Source organism: Centroberyx affinis, unplaced genomic scaffold (assembly GCF_046629955.1).
Source record: "Centroberyx affinis isolate AG114_WGS23_722 - 3 ecotype Tasmania unplaced genomic scaffold, CSIRO-AGI_Caff_v1 ptg003268l_1, whole genome shotgun sequence".
In the NCBI taxonomy this organism is placed as follows: domain Eukaryota; kingdom Metazoa; phylum Chordata; class Actinopteri; order Beryciformes; family Berycidae; genus Centroberyx; species Centroberyx affinis.
The window spans coordinates 1-22,769 of NW_027281290.1; the positions used below are offsets into that span (position 1 = coordinate 1).

General features: G+C 45.3%; 2 protein-coding genes across 2 annotated transcripts; one reads left to right on the forward strand and one right to left on the reverse strand.

Annotated features, from left to right (window-relative positions):
- Positions 1-19: 19 nt before the first annotated feature.
- zhx3a (zinc fingers and homeoboxes 3a) lies at positions 20-12,947 on the reverse strand. The gene is made up of 3 exons (XM_071538401.1): positions 12,664-12,947; positions 818-3,761; positions 20-334 (listed from the first exon to the last, which is right to left on the reverse strand). The coding sequence occupies exons 2-3, from the start codon at positions 3,553-3,555 to the stop codon at positions 301-303; spliced, it is 2,772 nt and encodes a 923-aa protein (XP_071394502.1). The 5' UTR covers positions 3,556-3,761; positions 12,664-12,947; the 3' UTR covers positions 20-300.
- A 2,800-nt stretch (positions 12,948-15,747) lies between these two features.
- On the forward strand, positions 15,748-20,124 carry fam83d (family with sequence similarity 83 member D). Its single transcript, XM_071538402.1, has 4 exons — positions 15,748-16,336; positions 18,043-18,210; positions 18,407-18,531; positions 18,708-20,124. Exons 1-4 carry the CDS (start codon positions 15,854-15,856, stop codon positions 19,633-19,635), a joined length of 1,704 nt encoding a protein of 567 aa, XP_071394503.1. The 5' UTR covers positions 15,748-15,853; the 3' UTR covers positions 19,636-20,124.
- The last annotated feature ends 2,645 nt before the right edge of the window (positions 20,125-22,769 follow it).

The following is a 22,769-nucleotide window of genomic DNA, read 5'->3' on the forward strand; positions in this document are numbered from 1 at the left end:
CTGACCTCATTGTGCACCCTCCCCACACAACCACAAAGAAGCATGAAAGGCTTAAACATCACAGGACTCAAAGGTGAGAAGTTCTTTCTTTTGACGATGGCAGGAAGTGATGGCAGATGGAAGAGGAGGAGGAGGAGGAGGAGGAGGAGGAGGAGGGGTGGGGGGTATTCACAGTTACAGTCAGAGTCCAACGGTCCAGCTACAATCACATCTGCTGTCATAATGAACACTCTAGACCACGGCCAGGGAGCGAGCCAGACTTAACCATCCTGTTCCTCTGGCGAGATTGGGCCTGCTTCATCACACCTCCAGCAGTTCCATCCTCAGACGATCCCTATCAACACACACACACACACACACACAAATATAAATTGTGTAGATGCCATTGTTAAGTTATTGTATGTAAGTAAGGTACTTTTTGAGAGGAAACATTGTAAAACGATGCCTGGGTATGAGAAACTTGCCTCTTGGAAATCCATCTCACCAAAGACAATTGTCATGATTTATTCACATATATTAGCATGCTCTCACAATCTATAATTCAACGGCCCAGACTCCTACTTGTCTAAAAATAGCTTCTTAAACACAGACCTTTGATTGCCTGAATAAGCTACTCAGCATGAGTACCTGTACACCCTTCTCCTGCCTCCCTTTTACTGTACCTCTTGCAGTAACAACTACAAACAACAAGATGACATACTTTCATCACTTCACCTGGCTCACTTTTTTTTTATTTTCTTGATTGATACAAAGCACTAGCATTGAGAGTATATGCTTACTTCAGTGACTTTCATTAGACACAAGCGTTACGGCTTACCTGGCCTGATTGGCATCAGTCTGTTGCTCAATGAATGACTGACTGGTCACTGGCTGCTGGTGGTCCTCCGCTCTCTCTGACCAGGGATCCGGCAAAACTCCCGGCTGCACTGACTCCTCAGCTCTCCCTCGCTCTCCGCTCTCTTCTGACCCCATTAGACCCAGCAGCGGTGAGTATGAATCCTGCCATACAACCCGCTGCCCTGAGTTCAGTCCCGCTTCTCCCTCAAGGTGCTTGTTCATGTCTTGCCCCGATATTTTCCTTTGAGCCATCGGAGGATCCTTCAGTGTCTCGGCTTCGGCATCTCCGCGGCCTTTCACTTCCTCTGAATCCGCAGGCAGGTGCTGATAGCTCTCCAGCCACTTCAGCTGTCCATTCTTGTGACTGTAACGGCTGTCACTGAACCAACGCACCACCTCCGACTTGGGCAGGCCTGTTCGGACACTTAACTCCTCGTACTGCTGGCTGCTGGGCCAGCGGGTGCTGGAGAACACCTGCCGGAGGATGTGCACCTGCTCCGGGGTCTTCTTTCCCCAAGGGGGTGAGAAGGACGGCTGAGAAGTAGTCACCTCAGCCATCTGAGGCTTGAGTTCTCCAGGTACGATCTCAGAGCCAGATTTTGTCTCTGGTTCGTTCATCTTCAGCCTCTTCAGGTTGATCTTGATGGGGTCAACTTTCAGCTCTGGACAGCTTCTGTCCCCCAAAAGGGGGTCCTCCTCCTTGATGAGTTGCTGTAAGATTGACATGCCTTTTATGGGAAAGTCCTTGTTGCATTTACCCTCATCTAAAATGGATGAGCTGCTGCTGCTTTTGGTAATGACAGTGGTGCTGGTGCTTTCATTAGGGGATTTGCTGGCATGGTTAAAGTAAGGGACACTGTCGTTACAGGTAGTGCTGGGGCAGTCATTGCTAATACTGCTGTTGTTGGTCTTGTGAATATAGTTGTTGTTGCGATCGTCATTGGCCTTTGTGGCTTGGGACTGCTCTTGTGAACTGATGATGCTGTTGTTATGATTGTTACAGGTGATGGTAGATTTGCTGGTGTTATTCATGATCACTTTACTCTTGTTACTGTTGGAACCTTCCAATCCAATTGGTATACTGTTACTTTTGACATTTGGTTTGCTGTTGATGTCAGCAATGCTATGCTCATCATTATTGCTAATGTTGGCAGAGCAAGTGACAATGCTGTTGATGCTGTTGGTTGGGCTGCTGTTATTCACAAGTTTCCTGGTGACAGTCTCACCACCATTACTACTACTGGAATAACTGCTGATGCTGCTGCTACTACTGCAACTACTGCTGCTACTGCTGCTTCGACTGCTGCTGGTGCTACTGACACAACCGCTGCTTCCAGCCATGTCTAGGCCGATGCCATTGCTCTTGTCTGGCTCCACGGTGGGTTGAGTATTCTTGGTCAGTACCTGTGTTGTTCTGACTACAGATGGAAATTTTGGGGGGACAACCGGGGTAGAATAGGAGACCCTGGTGACCTGGGGGTTGGTTGACATGCTAGCCTGTGTGGCTATGACCCCACCGGGCCTACCTTTCAAACTGCCATAGGGAACTTTGGCCATCTGGTAGTTTGGTCCCATTGGGCCCGATTGGCCAGGCTGGGCAGTGACAGTGTGGTGGGTTACAATGTGATTGACGTGCCTTTGTGTAGAGGGCTGTTTTTGGGGTGCTCCACCCTGGAAGACGGTGTTGAACATCTTCCTCCTGGCCTCTTCAATCTCCTCAGGAGACCAGCTTATGCCCTGCTTGAGCCTCTGGGCAGTAAACCACAGTTTGATCTGCTCTTCGGGGAACTCGGAGACCACCGTTAGATAGCAGAGTTCGGCTTTGGTCGGGTAGGGAAACTTGCCAAAGGAGGTCTTGAGAAAGCTGCTGGTGTCCATGGCAGCATCATAGGTGGGGATGCTGCTAAGAGGGATCATCACCTTTGGAAGGTCTTTATTGGAATCAGAGGAGGAGGAGGAGTAAAGGGAGGGAGTGTGCTGGTGAAAGACTTGATTGGACACTGTCCTCTTAATCACATGAGCGACAGTGGTCCTCGGCATAGCTGGGGCAGCAGAAACACTGAGAGCCCCGTTTTGGAGTTCAGGCACATTTGTCAGCATGCTGGGGTCTACATCCTTTCCAGTGTCTATCTTCCGTACCTCCACGGTGTGGGAGACCACTATCTTTTTGTACTCCCCCTTGGCTTTCATCATCTTTGCAATTGGTGTTTTGGTGAGGGAGATCCCAGATTCTCTGTAGTCCTCTCCACTGTCTGTGAAGAGACTTTGCTCCACAGTGGTCAACCCATCCCTCTTGTTGACGTGTAGGGAGGCAGTGATCAAGCCCTCCATTATCCCAGGGTGGGCTTTAGCATTATGCAGAGCCAGGGCCTCAAAGCGGACGACTGACACCCCACAGTTCAGGCAGTAGAAGGTGGGCTGGGCCCTGAAGTCTAAGTGGCAGTTGTGCATGTGATCCAGAAAGTAGTTTAGGTCTCTGGACTCGAAACGGCAGGTTGGACAGCTGTATGTGCCGCCTTTCTGCCTGCCACTGCCACCTTCTGATTTGGAGGAGTTGTGGGAGAAATGGCCAGACTCCTCTCCGGAGATGCTGAGTATGCTATCTTCTGGGATTGTTGGTAGGAGTTCTGGTAGACAGCCCAGAATGATTTCCTCACGCACATGTTTGGATTTGGATGGTATCATGCAGGGTACAGTGGATTTCCTCTTGCTGGCCATTGTGCAGCTTTGTGTAGATGGGAGAGTGAGTGATTGGTTGTCCGGTCTAATGAGAACAGAGGGCGGGTGGATAGTGGAGAGGGCTGAATGAAGTTTAGTGTCATGGACCAGCCGCTATGATATCACAGTGTTGCTTCATGTTTGCCTTCTGTCACTTTAGGACTCCTGTCACATGGACAACTGTGTTTTAACAGCTCACTGGGAACCTGTGACAGAGAGAGTAAAAAAAGAGAAAGACGAAAAAATATATGAAAATATCTGATTTACAAGACTTGCTCCATCTTTAAATTGGTAATTACAAAAATGTAAAAAGATTGCCAAATGGATGACAATACCTCTACAGTTACAGTTTGACCTGGCAGTATAACTAGCGTAGTTCACAAAATGGTGTACAGTAAATATAAAGGAGGGGGTAAAACATAAGAAAAAAGAAACAGATTAATTTAACCTAAACACTGTCCAGACCTATAGGTCGAAAATTGTCATACAGTACTGTGCGTACATGTTAGGCACATGTAAAAAATAAATAAATCCATAAAGCGAAGATGCTTTCAAAAATAATGAAATGAAAAGTTTCTAAATATCAAACAAATTACTATAAAGAGCAGTCTACTGACACACTAATGCAGAAAACATAAAATAATACAATACAATAAACATCTAAGACAAAATGTATATAAAAAATCTAGGGTTCCTAAGGCCTTTGCACAGTAGTGTATATAAATAGTAGATGCAGTTTGTTTTACTATTGAGAACAAAATTGAAAACTGGCATATTTAAACATGATATATTATTGCAAGCTGGGTATAGTGGAAGTGGAAGGAACTTGTAGTCCCATGTAGGGTAACAGTGTAGGTGGAAATATCGATATGTCGGTGGCTTTATAAGCAACTACAGTGCTAATGTAAAAGTGCAATGCATAAGGTTTTTTTCAGGACAAAACTATTTTCTATGCCTATAATCCAAAATAAAGGTTAAAGCACATACATGTAGTGGTGAAGTGGGTCTTGCTCACTAGACCCATTTTCTTTTAATTGGCATGGGAGACCATGGACAAAATGATTCATGCTTTAAAGTGATGTTAATTAAATTGTTGATAACATAAATTATGTCAAAGGAATGTGGAAGGCATAAGGCTTTTCAAAATATAATTCAGTGCACCACACACACTGCCTCAATCAAGGTAGCCAGCAGCTGGCCTGTCAGTCTTTCAGTTATTTACTTGGATTTCCATTGACTTTTTCCTAGCTGTCACATTTACATAAATTCTGGAAAAACGCCCATAAAAATTGAATTGAATTTGGTTGTTGTTCCTGATCACGGCGTAGGTTTGGCACCATTAATTATGAATAGGTTGAGTTATTGTTTTGCAAAGTATCATTACATTAACTGTTCATTCAACAAAATATGTAATTAAAAATGTTAGTTGGGGCGTCCTAGTGGGTAGTTGGCTAAGGTGCATACCATGAAAACACGACATTGTGGTTTTGAATCTGGCCTGCGGGACCTTCATTGCATGTCTTCCCTATTTTTCCCCATCCAATCTTTCCTATCTCTCTACTGTCAACTATCCAATAAAGCTGAATATCAAATAATAATAATAAAAGGAAATTGCCTCCAATAATGTTTAAGGGAATATTTAATACCAAAAGTAATTACATGTCCACAGACTACCTGAGGATTTTTTTTTTTTTTTTTAAATGTGTCTTTTGAGTGGGACTCACTTCACCACTCCATACTGCCGGTACTAGATGTATCTGACCTTACCAGCTGTTTCACATTATCTTCAGCAACCAAAAATATGCAAAAATATGCATGCCAGTTTTCAGGTTTGTGTTCACTAATGTTCATCCACAGAAAAGTGCTTAGTACCTGTTTCTCGTCAGTATACAGAAGGAAGGATTGGCAGAAATTCTGTGGATTTTTTTTTTTATAATAAAATGTGAACATGAATTTTGGGGTTCAACAGACAAATGTCTGTTGAACATGGAAGAATGCAAATCTTGGCAAAGACGCTCGGAATGAAAACCCGATGAATATTTATGGGGAAAAGTTCATTCTTGACATGCATTGGGTCATGCTGACCTGTTTCCTCTTTTGTTTCATATTGTAAAAGCAAACATATGCAGGGTTAAAAATACATGACTATGCTGTAGGTCAAGTGCATGTTATTACATATTCAACTTCCCCATAAGTGGAAGTATTTACTGGGAATTCTGGTCATGTGCTTCACATTAAGGCCAGGCATTAGGCTGCCACGCTTGGATTTGAGCCATGGTTCGCATTCGACAGAGGTTATACCATGCCATCCTGCATACTGTAGCGTCAAGAGCCTACTGGAGCGATCAGCTGACTAGTGTGTGTCCCAGCAGTAAGCCAACAACAGTAATGTTGATGACATGAAACATTCTGATAAGGTCTGATGAGGTTATTGCAAACACATCTGGGCCCATTTACAGGCCGGGGGGCTCAAACGTTCACATCCTTTGTGCGTTCAACCAGCATGACATACACACGCACATACAAAATACACAGATCTTTAGGTGTCCAAATGCATTAGCAAACCATATATTCAGACCTTCCCTTCCTGTAATACTCCTGCTACAAGGATGGATACGGATTGTATCTGCTGCGTTCAACACTTCTTTCCTTTCTTCTGCGTCTCACGAACTGAAAAACGCCCCTCTGTGCCAGCGTGCATGAATATTTCTACATTTAACAGAGTTTTGGGGGATTTTGTCTAGACAATGGACACCCCCGATCGATGTTTTTTCAGTTGTATGGCTAACATTTATAGCCATTTCTGCACAATATGTAAAAGAAATCATTAGGAAAAATAACTAAATATGAAAGTGAAGCCATCGCTCTGCTTTTCTCTGCCCTCTAAATGAACTCTTGACACACACAGACACATGCGCGCACCGTTGGTGCACCCACACACACGCATACACACACACACACAGCCTCTCTTCATACCTCTCCCCTCTTCCTTTCTGAGAGACGGGAGAGGTGTTGATGTGTGACATGCTGCTGAAAACTGCTCTCATTCTATCATCATCTATCCATATCACTCAGGCTATACCTTCTCCTCCTGCAAGCTGATCTCATCTTGGGGAAAACACAGCAGCTGTACAAACACTCACTGCCATACCACCCAATATCGTGTCTATCTTGAGATTCGACGTACCCCAACACCTTGTACTGCATTTTGTAGGCCGAGCACACTGTCACATACTTCCGACAAAATTTTGTGTTGCGCCGCATTTGCACGGCCTCAAAAGCACTTTAAAAGGCATTCATTTTGCAGCCTCCACGTGTATGTTCACCATGGCCGGCTGGCTGGTAAATAAAAGATGAACCTGTTCCAGAATTAAAAACCTCAAATGACTGCCCAACAGTACACACTGATCCCAGACAGACTGTGACGTCCTCTTTGTAACTGCCTCTTTTTCATTTCTAATGACGGCTGCCTTCTGACAGAAAAAAAACCCCCAGAAACAAAACAAAACAAACAAACAACGAAAAAACTAGGTCACCAGCATCTTATGCAGTAATCCCGGTTCACTGCATCCAGACGCGGGCATGTGCTGTATGTTTCGCCGCCGGAGAGGTCATGATACCCTCTGACGGCGCAGTCGATTAACCCCTGCTGAGGACACGGGGTTTGTTCCACTGAACTGGGGATTTAGAAGACAGTTCTCACGCAACAGAAGGATGTAGTCATGCACATCTAAAACATCTGTGTGAGAGATCTTATTATGCTATATAACTTCAGACTCGTGTTTCATAAAAACTGGCTCAGTGTGGCTGTGCTCTCCGTATCCCATTGATTCATTTTGTCAAAAACGACGGCACAATGTATGCAGAAATAGCATGTGATGGAAAATGACGAGGCCAGAGAAGGTAGTCTGGTGGTGGCAGTTGGGTGTGTGTGCGGTGTAGCGGCCGACAGCGGCCCCCAGAGCGGGACGGCGCGCTGCGACGACACAGCCGCTGGCCCAGCACTGAAGCTCCCCTCCCCAAAAGCACTCCACCTCCTGCATGAGAAAACCCAAGACAAGCCAAAAGTTGAGAAAGGTTATATAAAGAATCAGGTCACCTATCAAAAGAATGGGCTGCTTTATCTAGCGAGCGAGACGTGCGATCAGACACAAGACAAGGGCTTCCCAGACAGGGAGCCATTGAATGGTTCCCTCTGAAAAGCCAGGCCTCGTGTTTCAGCGGCGAGGTAGACAACGCTCAGACGATCACTGTCCCCAGTGTGTCGTATGTCCTCGCACTGGCACCGGCTCCGCGGCGCAGAGGGAGGAAGCTCTTTTCATCTCGGCGGACCCGGGGAGTCGTATCCGAGCGGAGGGAGAGAGCGCCGGAGCCTCTCAGACGAGCTTTCTGAACACCCACGCTCGGGCGCAGAGCGAGGAGCCTCGCCGTGTGCGCCGGGCTAAAACCGCGCCGGAGCCATTCAACTTTTCAAAAACAAGCGGTTCCAAACAAATGGGATTAAACTAGATTAAAATCGGCTAAGGTCTTATACGTTCCGCCTTATTTAAGGGGAGGTTTACGATTTACACAAGGCCTCCCTTATGTGGCCTTACACTGTCATTTCCATAACAATATCATATTTACATCTCATTAATATTTAATCATGTGCGCTATACTTTTACATGACAAAACAGCTGAGTGTGCTGCTCTCATTTCGACCAATCAATTTTCAAACTTGGGAGCAAAAAAAAAAATGCATTTATTCCCTTTCATCACCTCATAAATCGCTGCAGTAATTACAATATTACTACATGAAAAAGCCATGCCCAGTCTAAAGTGCAGTGCTACCAGCGGAAGCCGGGAGGCGAGGCTGCAAAGTGGTTGCTCGACATTAAAATTTAATTCAAAACAGTCCACTGATTCAGACACTCCCAGATTGTTGGGTCACCTACAGCTGACATTAACAAACAGAGATTGGTGTTTTGTTGTGCCGCTTGTCACATGAATGAGAATGTGAAGGCAGGAGGAGGAGGAAGGACAAAGGAAGACAAAACTCAGACATTTGGGAGTGAAGTGAGAGGATGACTGATGATGATGACAGACTGCGCTGCTTCAATATTCCACCCCCCCCCCCCCCCCCCCCGACACATCATGAGCACAAACACGCACACCTTCCCTGCTCACCTCCACAATATTTAACACCTGCACCATTCTGACTGAAATCTCTCTCTTTGAACTGAAAAACTGGCAAGGAGTCTCTTGATACGGCAGTCACACTGGAGCTGGAGGAACGACATAATACTCCCTCACTCGTGACAATATTTGTTTTCCGTGTAATTTGTCTTGACAGTGATCCGCGGCTGTCTTCCGAGTCGGCTTCAAAATCAGCCAAACATCACCTGGCATCCGCTGGGGGGAGGGGGGGGGGGGGGGGGGGTCGGGGACAGAGAGGGGGAACTCCTGACAGCTACATTTTGAATGATCAAAAAATCTGTTTAGGGAGGACATTTTCTGCCAAATGTCCATTAAATAGATTAACGTCATGTGAGTGGATCAGGTGGACACCCAAATATAAGCCAGAGACAGAGAGCAATTACTGCCGTGCACAGAGATTTGGGAACAATGGCGCCTCATTTATAAGGGAAACGTGATCCAGCGCCGGGTGCCTTCAGACGGCTGACTGTCGAAGTGCGATTGTTCCGTTTCCTGCGTGTCTGGGTGTCTCCTGTGTCCATCACGCCTGTCAGTGTGGAGTAATGTGTTGTTTTGGGGTATTTTTTTTTTTTGGACAGTGTGGACGGACATGATTCAGTTAGGGGGGGGGGGCTCATCTCGTACTGTACTCTCGCTGGCATGAATAAGTGGCGGGCTCCGGCGTTACGTGTGCTGAAAAACAATAGAGAGTCATCAGGGTCATTAGCACAGTGCTAATACAGCACACCGGTCCGCCGCGTCTCCGCTGCGTGTCCAGCCTTCTGTGGCGGTGTGTTTCAGGCTCTGCCTCCGCTGCAGGCTTCTGTATGTGGGTGTGTTTGTATGTGTGTGTGTGTGTGTGTGGTAGTGTCTGAATGTCTGCCGAGACGCAGGTGTTGTCAGCCGTCTCCTCCTCCTCCTCCTCCTGCTCCTCGTCCTCCTCCTCACCCCCCTTACCTCCATGACTGCAGCCCCGTCCGCTGGGAGACCAGTCGGTGGTGCCACTCATGTGTTAACATTGCCATGGCAACCCCTCTCTTCCCCTTGCCCACCACACCACACACACAGCGGAGTCACTCGCCCACACCCACCAACCTCAACACACACACACACACACACACTGAATTCCTTGGACTGCATCCGGTGCAGGACAAACTTAATCCACATGCCCTGCCAGCCATCTTTGAAAAGTCCATTCATGGTCTAGTCTGTTTCAGATAACTTGGGCGAGGTTAGTAATAAAGACTCAGGTTTTTCTTTTTCAATTGGCTGTCGCGATGCAGAAATTCCTGTGCCACTGTTCTTATAATATTTACGACAGCACGCTAATAAAAGAAAAATCGGAGCTGCATACACTGCAAATGACCTCCTGTCAATGTTATTGTCTTGTAAAATCAGCATGGAGGCCTGGGGGCCGAGGCTGTACATTGCATCGGGCCGCATTCTGCCTGTCTGAGCATCTTTGTTGAATGCTGCTGTTTTCTGTTATGGTGAGTGCTCACTCTTGAAATCTTACATTGTTCTCCAAACCCTCTATCTGTGGCCCAGATGAATGACAGACAAATAAACCATGGTGTGCAGGGGAAAAAAAATTCTGAGTCATGCATCCTTTTTCATCACTTTTGATGAATAACTCCTTCAGTTCTGTAGCCAAGACTACAGGCATTGATTTGGCAACTTAAGAAGAAAAGGAAGAAAGATGGCGGCATACCACACATTGTACTGTCCATCCTAAAATGGCTGACATCACAGCCTCTTACAACTGCCAAAGCTTGGCAAATGCCAGCTCCTGCTGACCGAACCTTTCTTGCATGGGACAGAGAAGTGGTAGGGGCTCTTTTCCCACTAGCCCCAAGGTTTTTTCCCTCCACGAGTGCATAGAAGTTTCTTTTGGTTGGAACTGTGCAAACATGCTGTTTCAGTAAGGCTTTTGAGCGCTCTGGGCTTCGATACGGCGTCGGTCTCTACGACAAAAGCAATACGAAAGGATGAAAGCCCCGAATAAAAGTGAATCTGTATAGAATGCCGTCCTTTCTGGTGGGGAAAATAGGACTCGGTACTGTGCTCCGGAGACTATTCTGTGAGGACCATGAGGTATGCCGTTATCATGAATGCTTGTTTGTACAAAAAAACGGCTGGGAAATAGATCTGGTTGGCATTAGATAGTTGATTTTCTTCTCTGAACTCAAGGAATGTTATACACTCCATGTCAGCTAAAACTGCAAATCATGACCATATGACCTTCCTCAGTATTCTCTGGCAGGAGATCCACAGTGAACTGTGGGCGGCACACATGAACATATTATCTAACTGCCGGTACAATTCAGAACACCAAAGCCTAACAGTACAGTATTCCAGGTAAATGAGTGGCATGTGCAGATGCCTTTTTTGTGGCGGGGAATGGGCACTCCTGGCCCATTACATTGTGTCTGTGTATACAAACACTCCGCTATGGCCACAACCAAAACTGTGAGCTGTGCCTAATTGCAGGGAGTGAGGGATGAAAGGCAATATGCCTGGCCTCATTAGAGCAGTTCCGAGAAGGGAGATGGAAGAGCGTTCCCAGGCATCCACAAAGGGAATTGACATTCCCCCGGTGTAACCGTCCTGCAGGAGTGAAACCCTCCGCACACAAACACACCGACTGACCGGACCGGGCTGAACCCGGTCCACCGGAGCCACGCAGTGAGAGCTCATCTACCTTTGTTTTGTCTGTCATCACACACGCCTGCAAATGTATCTGAGTGCAGAAAATATCCACTGGAGCCTGGTCTGTGTGCTCCGCCACACTTGGAGGTTCCACTCCATAATCCATGCGCCTACTCTGCTAGGAAAATCTTGATGGCAGATGTGTTGCACAGTAGGTTTAATAACCTACATTATACATAACAAGCGTATAGGGTTAAATGATTGGAATATTAACCACCAAAATACCAATTAATAATGCTTGTTGAGTTGCTAGGATAATTTGGGGCTCTGTGTGATGTTTTGGACACAGGAGCCACACATTACACTGAGGCAACATTAGTCAGCAGAGGTCCCTCCCCTGAGGGAGAGGGAGACACATGGCATTCAAAGCTGGCTCAACATTAATGTACAGAGAGAAAATGTGACTGTACAGGAAGTGATATTTTAAATAGAATGGCTCACTGACATAATCCACAGTTTGCAAAATAGTCTGCTGGAAAAGCAGCAGCTGTACGGATACTGTATGTTTCAATGTGTGTATGTGTGTGTGGAGTAAGGCAGCAGCACATGTTGGTAGGAGGAAGACGAGGAAATGAAAGAAAGAGTCCTGGGCATAGAGATACAGGCCTACCTTTTCTGCTCTGGCAGGAGGAAGGGATTTGCTGGGAGTTCGCGATCAATAGATGAAAATTGATACTTCGCATGCAGTTTGAACATCTATGGACACCGCGCCTTCATAGATCAGTCGATAACCACGCTATAGCCCTGTTTTCAAAAGTCTTTCACAACTAAAAACACTCACACTTGGACTACAGTGGGGAAATACAGCGCGTTGTGCAATAAAATAAGCAGATACGCCACATTGTATAGCGTGAGAGGAGCGCTAAATCAGACGGACGGAGGATACATTGTTGTAACTGTAACAAACTGACGAGTTAACCCGTTTCTCTCCATTCACAGGGCTGTGGGGCAAAACACTGCCTCGGAGCTTACTTGCCAAAGGCGATCTGCCACTCTCAGAGGACTATATAACCTTATGAATATTCCCAAAAAATCCTCCACTCCCCCCTCCACCTACTGTCGCCATTTTATACATTGGCGACTTCATATAAACTGCCATGACTACGGCACCAGATGAAAATTCAATATTCAACAGCGAGCCATAATTTCAGTAAACAACTTGGGGGTCGCGCCTCGCCAATAATAAGCGCGATTCGGCTTTTTAAAGAGTAGATGCAAGCTTACCTTAACAGTCGGCCGGGGAAAATGGGATCCGACATTAATATATAAATGAATAATATTGGATTAGCTCCGATCGTTGCGCTTTGAGAAGAAGAGGAGGCGAGGAGGGGGTGGGAGCTCTCCTCAAGTGAACCCGGTGAACTGGCGTGAACCCGTCAGTGACCACGGCAAGGTACATTACATTACATTACCTCTCCACCCCTCATCCACACTGTATGGAGACGGCAAAACAACTATGGTCGGCGGTGCAGGACGAGGCAGCTCCAAAAAAAATTATAGCGAGTGTATTTCCTATGAACACGTGATTCAGAGCGTCACCCAAAATCCAAAAGCCCTTTCATCTAAAATTTTGGAGAGGGGCGGGGAGGGGATGGGGATGTGTGTGCGAGTGCGTGTGTGTGTGTGTGTGTGTGTGTGTGTGTGTGTGTGGCGGGGGGAGGACGTATACTGAGCCCAGTGCACATTTGGGTATGTCGTTATAGGGGTAAGGCAATGCTTTATGAGAATGGCTTATACATAGCTGCAATGGCGCCACGGAGATACTACACAGATGGAATTTATTGTGTAAATGTGGGATTTGTGTGGGATTCAGTGATCTCCCGTTTCAGTCAGCTTTGTCACCATAAAGGTCTTTTTAATTAGGTCGCATGCTTTTTCAATACATGCTGCCATCTTTAGAAAAACTCTTGATGGCCTACTGTGAATATTAATCGTTGTGGGAATTGTCATTTCAAGCACAGACCTATTAGCCTACCGGCTTAAAATAGACTTTTACGCACACGCGTAATGGTGACACACCAAATTACGCAGTTGCAGAGTAATTGTAATTGCTTCAGTGTAAATGTTTTTATTTTTTTAACCAAAATATAAAAGTATAAAACTTAATTAATCAAATTACCAAGTCAAGGTGTTGTCTTGCTCTGCAGAACAGGGTTTTTTACGGCCGTGACCCTCGTGACCTTGTTGGCCTTCTGTGCGTAAAGGCGCACTGAGCCAAGCGCACTAGTGACCAACCTATCCATATACAGCCAACACATCATATTCAGAATGAAGGCCTGATGGAAGCAGGTTATTGATAGTATCCCGAAAGAGAACTATAGTAATCCTATTATACATTTTAGAAGGATATTATACAAACAACACAGCAAAACCATAAGACTCTATAGTAAAGGAATATTATAGTGATGCCATAGGAGATAGAAATACAATTTAGTACGAAAAGGTCACCATAAACTCACTATTGAGTACCATAGACACACTGTAAAGGAACATTATAGTAATAGTGATAATTCATTAGGGAGTCTTGTGTAAGTCAAGCAGGTATAGAGTGCAACATATAAAATAACATTTTATTGATCCGTCGTGATGCATTCCGTACAGGCCTCTATACAGACCTCCTGTGTTTAAGCAAACGTGTTTTTGCTCTTCCTTCCCAGTTTGTGATGATTGAGTTCAGACGTTGCCTGTAGCTGTGGCTGTGTACAGTCAGGATAACCCAAGATTGTCTATTAAGAAGAGGAATCACTCCACAGTAGAACAAAACACCTGCACCTCCTTCCGGCCTGCAGAAGTGGGGCTTAACCCTCAAAACCAACCTGCACAGATGGAGGAAGAGGAGCATCCCTGCTGCTGAATGTAGACTACCACAGTTCGTCTAGTTTAGATAGCCTATAACTACCCATTTTAAGAATTCATACCTAATTTACCCAAGAGTGTGCATCCCAATGAAACAGCTACATTCATTGTGAATATCTACATGGCTTTCTGATGAGCCCTTTGATTACAAAATGTATCTGAACAACTCAAGAAATAAAGAAATGATCACGGACATGGAATGTTTGTTTTAATACATTTGGCCTTTGAATTGCAGAGTGCCGTCAGTTTGTTTGTCCTCCGCCATGTGGACCCAACTGGGAGCATTCTGACATCAATAAGTGTTTAACACATTAATATGGAACAAACAACACCGTTGCCAAGAAGATTGGCAGCCTCTGCTGGCCTCCACACTGCGTTTTACATTGTGTGCCACCGGGTCGGATGGTGCAGGAGTTTCTCGCAGCAGCAGATGGTGGATGGAGAAAAAAGGCTGATGGAGAATCATTTCCAACACGTTTATCCTCATCAGTAAAGCAGAAGAGAAAGCCTTCGACTGAAGAAGCAAAGAGCAGGCTCGTTTGAGATGACTACCTGCACGCCTGGAAAATAAACGAGAGTAGCCGAGTGCAGTCAGGCGAGGAATCAACAAGCCGAACACTCCCGACTGTACACTCACTGCTCTTTTTCTTCTTCATCAGTTTTGTTTAATGGTGGTTGATAAACAATTTAAAAGATGCATTACCGCCACCCACACTCACTGCTCAAATGACCCAGCCCTTCACGTTACTTATTTTTATTTTAATGTAGTCATTACAGATGGCATTTATGGAAAATATTACATAATATTCTAATAAAATGGTATATGGACTGCTCATGGAGTGACATCTTGGAATAGAAATAAAACTGAAGTCTCTTCATTTCACTGTGGGTGTCTGATACAACTGTGATGAACCAATAAGTGCTCTATGTGTTTCCCATCATCCTTGGAGCTGTGCAGTCGGTGGAGAGCAACTGCAGTGCCTCGCTCCAAAAACTGCAGCCGCCTCGGTCCCGCGAGATTCCCGTGGCTTGCGCAGTCGGGTCGGCGGAGCGAGTCGGACAACTTTTCTAACCATCATGTAACGGACCAAGCAAGTCGCTGGTCAAAACTGTGCAGGAGTTGCTCATCTCAAACGAGCCTATTGATGTATCGTTTAAACATGTGACACGTAGCGCCTTTAAACGAGTGCTCTGGTGATGTTTGTGATACCCGGAAATAGGGGTGGAGTGAGAGCTCTTTATTTTTCCCCCTCCTTTCTCTCTGGTGTAACCGGATCACGGGAGAGCAGAGGGACGTACTGGAGTTTTGTTTGCCTCCAAATGAGCCAATGAGGGCGGGTTTGCGTTAGAGTGACAGTCTTCCAGGGCGAGCCTGGAGACGCCATTCTGGTTTGACAACAGTCCGACAGCCAATACGGAGCACCGACGGGCAGGAGCAGAGGGAAACATCCAAATACAAATTTGTCTTCCTGCACCTTTAGTTAACAACGTTACCTGCCACCTGCGGTAAGTTGGGACCTGTTGGTAAAAGTGGGGGGACAAGTGAGGAGCCCAAACTATGGCCCTGTCGCAGAGCTTAGACGACTCACCTTGGAAGTGGGGTTCAAAAAAGACTGACACCGACCCGAACCTGCAGGAGTTGTACAACGAGAGACACCGGCTGGCCCTGGAGGAGCTGCTGTCCGCGGGGGTCGACACCTTCCTGGACTTCCTCAGGAAAGAGAGGATCCCCAACTTTCTGTCCGACGATGAGATCCGGCGGATCCGGGGCTCCGCGGTGCTCCCCCGGTGCGTGTCGGCCCACGGGGAGGACCTGATGCTGGAGCAGTCGGTCACCGGTTCAGTGGACTGCTCCTCCGTCACGTACTTCCCCGAGGTGTCGGACGTGGAGCCCCCGCTGCTGGAGATCGGCTGGCCCGCGTTCACCTCCGGCTCGTACCGGGGAGTGACCCGGGCCGTCGCGCATTTCCAGCCCAGCTACGGGGAATGCATCTACAGCTGCAAGGAGGCTGCGAGGCGCATGATCAAAAGTGCCAAAGAGGTATGAAGAAAGTTTGAATTAAACCAACCCTAAACTACATGCTTTACTTTATTGATTGGCCTACTAAGTTTCTTGGAAGTTATTCATAATTTATATAACTGATTTCATAATTCCCCTAAAAAAAAATCCTATAATATTCCTATAGGGCTTATAGGGAATTATAGTGTCTGTGGTACTCAATATTATAGTATTCCTATAGGGATGTATAATGTGCCTTCAGTTTGCTTGTAGTGACCTGATCATACTGGATGTATTTTTTTAAATCTGCTAATATATGAATGATACTATAATATTCCTTTAAGGACCTTTTTGCATGTATTTATTCTAGTAACTAAGTAAATAGTTACTATAGTAAATATATGCAATATATTTATACTGTACTATATATAATAAACATGTAGTATAGTAGTAGTATATATTTGTATCATTCTAAAATGTATTAAAAGATTAAGAATTTTTTTTTATCAAATAGGCTCCAGCTACAAAATTAATGAGGCTGTTTATTCGGCTTCAAAAAATATTCAAATGACAAATGTGAGTATTTCTTTGTGCCATCCTTAAAATATAAGAGGCCTATGCTTTTTCAACCATAAGACAGCTAGTCCCCATGGTATCTGGCTTCCTTGATCAGCCTCCCATTTTAGAGGCTTAGGTTTTTTTTAGTCATCATAAAACATCCAATGCCAAAAAAACAAAAAAAACCCAAATACAAATCCATGCCTATTCATGGTGATGTACATGTTGGGAGCTGTCAGTCCAGTCTCTCTAGTTTTGAAAAGAAACATTCCAGCTTGAAGAGAGTCTGCGGCTCACAGCAGCACATCAGGCCTGTATACGGCCTGCCTTCCAGATGTGCCTCAACTTGCTTTGCTTCCCAACACGAAAGTTTGCATTCCCTCTCATTATAATGCTTTAAGCATTGGATATCCTCTCAGTGCAGGTGTGGATGGCTTTAGAGCTAAAGATAGTTAGGTTAGTGGTATATATGCTGATCTCTTGGCACCCAGTGGGAACCCTGGAAACGTATCCGGACCAAACGTTATTGTCTGACTGTGATATTGAAATGTAAAACCACCGCACACAGCCTTTGTACGACAAAGAAGCCACTGTGAAAGCCACGCACCCTGCCTGCCTGTACACAGTTGTCACTGACTGGCTCATAAAAGCAGCTTGCTTTCTGTATCGCTGTGAAAGGAAATGCTGTATTTTACCCATTTTCTTAAAAATAAATAGACATTGTTGATACCAAATAAACTGGGTAAACCCTGATTAAGCCCCATGTGGATAACAGCAGCTTGAAGCAATATATCTGAGATCTGTCCAAATCAGAGTCTAATCCACCACACCTTTACAACAGAATGTAAAATTCCATCCCTCCTTGTGAAAAAAAGAAACCTCAGTCTCAAATTGCAGCTCAGAAAATGTAGAAGAGCCCTACAGTGTGCCTACTTGTCTCCTCTATAAAAGTCATTTGTTTGCTGACCAAGCGTTACAGCCGATTGCCATGGTAACAGACCACAGTCGATAGAAAGCTCATCAGCGCGCACATTACACAGAGTGTGTCCGACAGAGATGCGCAGCTCTGTGTTTGAATAAGGCCCTGCATTTGATAATAACGAAAACACAATCATGCGCTATGTCTGGAAGAGCAAGGCTGCAGCCTCAAATGAATTCTATTATATTACCTCTGTAATTTTCCATTGCAGGTGATTGCCATAGTTACAGACTCTCTGACAGACCTGGATATCTTTAGGGATCTTCAGGAGGCGTGCACGCACCGCAAAGTCCCCGTCTACATCCTCCTTGACCAATCATGTGCTCCCGCTTTCCTCAAGATGTGCAGCAGTGTCAATGTGCGGTTGGATGACCTTCGGGTATGTGGTTGGTTTAGTAATGCAGGGTGTGGCTCTGTGTGCATCACAACACAGCCACCAGATGCCATCAAACTGATAGGAACTGTGCCCTTTAAGATTTGATGTGACCTTTAACTGGCTTGAATCCTATTTAACCCCCCCTCCTCCCTATTTTTTTTTTTTTTTTTAAATGTTTTTAATTTTTTCATCCTTACAGCAAATGAGAGTGCGAACCATAACTGGTACAACTTATTACATGAGATCAGGAGCAAGGATTACCGGGAAGGTTCATGAACGGTTCATGCTGATTGATGGAAACAGAGTAGCTACAGGTTCCTACAGGTAACAACTCATTTACCAGCTTCCCTGAACTCAAAAATGATGGGATAATAGGATAATTATGACAGTTCATTATGCAGCGTAATGATAAAAATCCCAGGCATACCAAAACTTCTGGGGTTTGGGTAAACTGCAAACTGGCAGTCATGCGTGTTGCTAAATCCCATTCCTGTGTGCAGGTTCAACTGGACTGATGGCCGACTGAACAGCAGCAACCTGATTGAGCTTTCTGGCCAGATCACAGAGAACTTTGATGAGGAGTTCCGCATCCTCTATGCCCAATCTCTGCCTGTCAACACTCGGGCTCCTCCCATTGCTCGTAACAGCGGGGTCTACGAGCACCTCCTCATCAAACACCCAGCCACCTCCTCCCCTCACATGGCCAGGGAGAGGCCTGCAGAGCCGCTGTGTCTGACCAGCACACCCAACCGTAAACCCCACACCCCGGCAGCGCAGCCCACCTGCGAACCTCTGACCGGGGAGTCGGGCCGCAAAAGTATCCCAGTGTCCGACTCCTCCACCATAGGCGAGGAGCAGCAGCACGAAGAGGAGGAGATCCTGGCCGGTAGCGCCGTCCGGTGTTTCCCTGCAGTGGTGGAGCCGGTGACCCCCTTCACCCTGTCCTGCCACATCTCCACTCAGACCAGTTGGCCCACGGCGGACAGCGAAGCCCAGACCGACCCAGAGAGCGTCCCGCAGCACACGAGGAACCCCCCCGACCTCACCGCCCAGGACCGGGCCGCCTCTCCGCTCCCTTCCGACTCCAGCTCTCCATCTCCCAGACGGAGCTCCTCCCGCCAGGCGGCCGACCGCCGGCCTCCCGCCCGCCGCGGTTCAGCGGCTCCAGACGGCCACCTGAGGGACCGCTTCCACAAGCTGACCACAGAGCGCCAGTGCCACTACTACACCATCCGCACCAAGCTGGAGCACATGGTGAGCGTGCTGTCCCAGCGGCGGGAGCTGGCGGACGTCACCAACGTGCCTGTGGGGCCTGGCGCTCACAGAGGACACGGTGCACAGAAAGAGTGCGAGCAGGGACCGAACCCCAGGCTGCTTGGTGAAAGCGTGGGCACGGGCACGTGGCCAAGAGCCACATGTGCACACTAGTTGGTCTTTTGGCCGCAGGGGCTTAGAGGATGGAGGGTGCTGGGGAAAGAGCTGTCACACGGTTTCATTAGGGGAATACTGTCAAATGCAAGAATTTGGCTTATGCAATAGAATTTTAGTTCTACTGTATTTCAACTTTTCTTTCTGCAATGCCCACTTTTGTCCTTTTCTCTCTGTGTACCTCATGTCCATGTCTAAGCAAGTCTTGGTGTAATGGTAACGCAAGATTGTAAGGGAATTGTCACCAATATCACCCAGAAAGTCTTATTTTAAGCGTAGACACGGTGCAATAACTGTTTTTTGACCATGTGAATTTAATGAATATTGTCTACTGAGAGAGAAGAAATATCCACTATGAGTGAGAATGAATTGTATATGGAAAAAATAAGTCCTCTGTAAGGTATGGTTGTCCTGGTTATTTGAATTAGATTTGGCTGCTGTAGCTGCATCTGAACATGATTCCAGAGAGCAGCTGGCTCTCATTGTGCCTTGCTAATGAATAAAGTAGTATTTGTTTAGATGAGTGGGCTTTTTTTTTTTGTCTTTTCTCACACTTACCAGTAATCCACCCATTGTGTACACTTTTAGCCCCTATGTAGTTTCATTTGCAATCACATTCTGGTGATGAATAGCTTAGAGAATATTTGCTCAGAGAGTCCAGGACACACAAGCAAGTAAAACGCGCCAAAGTGACTTAAAGTGACTGAACACCTGCGCCTTATGCACTGCAGTGCCTTCATGCAATTAGTTGAGAGACAGCATCTGTGATACTGGCACCTCCGCTGATTACTTAGCCAATCAGAGTTGCTGTCCAGGGTGAATTTGGAGAAAGAAGCTCTGTCATAGATTACTACCATAGATTAGGCTGAATGCTAAATGAATCTTTGTCTACACACACACAGATGGGATTTTACAACTGATGATTCCTTACTCTACTCTCAAGTTTTATATTCAGTTTCCATAAGCCTACAGATTCCTATCAACATTTTCCTCGAGAACAAAATTGAATTCAGGCCATGCAATAGCCAAAAATGGTCAGCAGGAGTGAAGCAGACGGTTGGTTTTTGTGCCATATCATGATGTTAATGTGAACAGAGCAGCATAGTAACAGTCTACTTTAAGTTATTCTGAATTTCCACATAATTGAGCTTGGCATGGACCAAGTGTTCTTGTGCCTTCCTACCTTGCACTTGAGCACAAAGGTCCTAGTGTGTATGATCCAGAGAAGCCAATGTCTTGGCTCCATTGAGACGTGTGTTTAGATTGCCTGGGTTATAAATGTATTACTCACTCTGAGATTTACGTGAGTAATGTTTAACCATACTGAGGAGATGAGGTGTAACTATTCGATCCCAAGAAGATTTGCACAAAAATAAAGGAGCAAAGGAGCCCCCTTCAGTGTGCCTTCACTACATGACAGAGTAGGAACCAGTAGCTGATCAAGAGGTTATACTTTGAGGTGAAGAAGAGGTTAATATATTTACTGAAGTATTGTAGTTAACTAATGTATTGAGGTGCCTGCAATTCAATATTTTCACATGTAGGACACTATACTTTTACTCCACGTTTCAAAGCAAATATCCTACTATTTATTCTACAGCAGACACATGCATTTACTGGCTAATTTGGAAAACACTGCATTGGAAATCATGTGATCACTTCATAAAAAGCTTGCACTTTCAACTTCCATTCATCTATCACAGGATGCAATCAGGGCGAGTATAATGGACTACTGACCTCTTATGTCAAAATACTTTAGATTAATGCTCTGAAGATGGAACACTTCCTTGCACCAAATACATGATATCAAACATGGACATTTACATTTGACACTTGATTAATATATTTCATACTTGACTTGATTATTTGTATGCTGGACTTTCATTGCTATTCTATCAGGTTATTTGTTCTTTTACTTCAAGAAAGGATACATCTACTTTTCCCACCACTGTGCATTCTGCAGTGCTAACCAAGTAATTATACAGTAATTATTTTTGTGATGGATTGTTCATTAATTCATTCATTCATCCAGCCATACATTCATTCATGGTCTAAACCCACATATTCCTATTGAGCGTCACAGGGATGGCTTGTTCAGTATTAATTAATTGAATGATTAATTACAATATCATCAGTATCAATATTGACTGATATTATGTGCATATAGTTGATACTGCCATTGGGGATATTTTCTGTAATGAAAACTTTCAAATCAGAATAAAGCATAGTAACCACTAATTATACACTCTTGTAGTTCAGTACAACTTTAATAATGAATATGAAAAAAACACCAGTGTTACAAATGTTTTTAATTTACAACATGTCAGATCATTACCATCCACACTAAATACAGTGTGCAAATTATTATCTGACAATAACACAAGAACAGCGGGAATTTCACCAACTCCTCCTGTGGTGTGTGCATCTCCTACCAGGCAAACATATCAAACCCCTCCGCATTCATTATGTAAAATGGTGCAGCTAAAGGGAATTGATCTACCAGTAAATGCAGTGGTGATAATATGTGAGAGAATGGTATTTGATTTTAATTGGCTGTTGCAATGCAACCACTGTGGTTGTAATCAAGGAAGCAGTAGGGGATCCACAACACAACAGTCTGCACCTATTAGGTTCAGCTCATTGGTAAACACAGAGCTCGCATATCCTACTTCACAAATGACAATTAGCAAAATATGTCTGTGATTTACTGTTTAATCGATATCCTTGTTCCTCAACAGGGTTTCACAGAGTTCCTATTCATTGGCTGGTGTCCTATTCTTCATGGAGAATAAGCAGCAACAATACCAGTCCTTAGCCACCAGAGAGAGCCCTATCCTTGGCTATGAAACGCTTACTGTGCGTTTTGGTTTATTGTGTCCTGACTCAGTTCCATTTCACAGAGGAGTGTTAGGGCATACACTCTGGAAATACCACTGGTTTATTCAGAATAGAACAATTAATGTAGAAAAACAGCACTAACTCAGGCTGTTTAAAGTTGAAAGACTGAAAAGACTTTGCTGATCTCCAGCTATTTCATCTGAAGACAGAGATTTATCTTTATTAATTAAAGGTGGGATTGTGGATGCATCCTGGTGGTTCAGTGGGCTCAGGCTTGTACCACATACTCAAAGACT

Coding starts and splice junctions, on each gene's coding strand:
- zhx3a (XM_071538401.1), bottom strand. CDS start 3,555: ATGGCCAGCAAGAGGAAATCCACTGTACCCTGCATGATACCATCCAAA. Junction 335..817: donor ACTGATGCCAATCAGGCCAG/GTAAGCCGTAAC, acceptor GTGTGTTGATAG/GGATCGTCTGAGGATGGAAC.
- fam83d (XM_071538402.1), top strand. CDS start 15,854: ATGGCCCTGTCGCAGAGCTTAGACGACTCACCTTGGAAGTGGGGTTCA. Junction 18,211..18,406: donor TGCGGTTGGATGACCTTCGG/GTATGTGGTTGG, acceptor TCATCCTTACAG/CAAATGAGAGTGCGAACCAT. Junction 18,532..18,707: donor GTAGCTACAGGTTCCTACAG/GTAACAACTCAT, acceptor TCCTGTGTGCAG/GTTCAACTGGACTGATGGCC.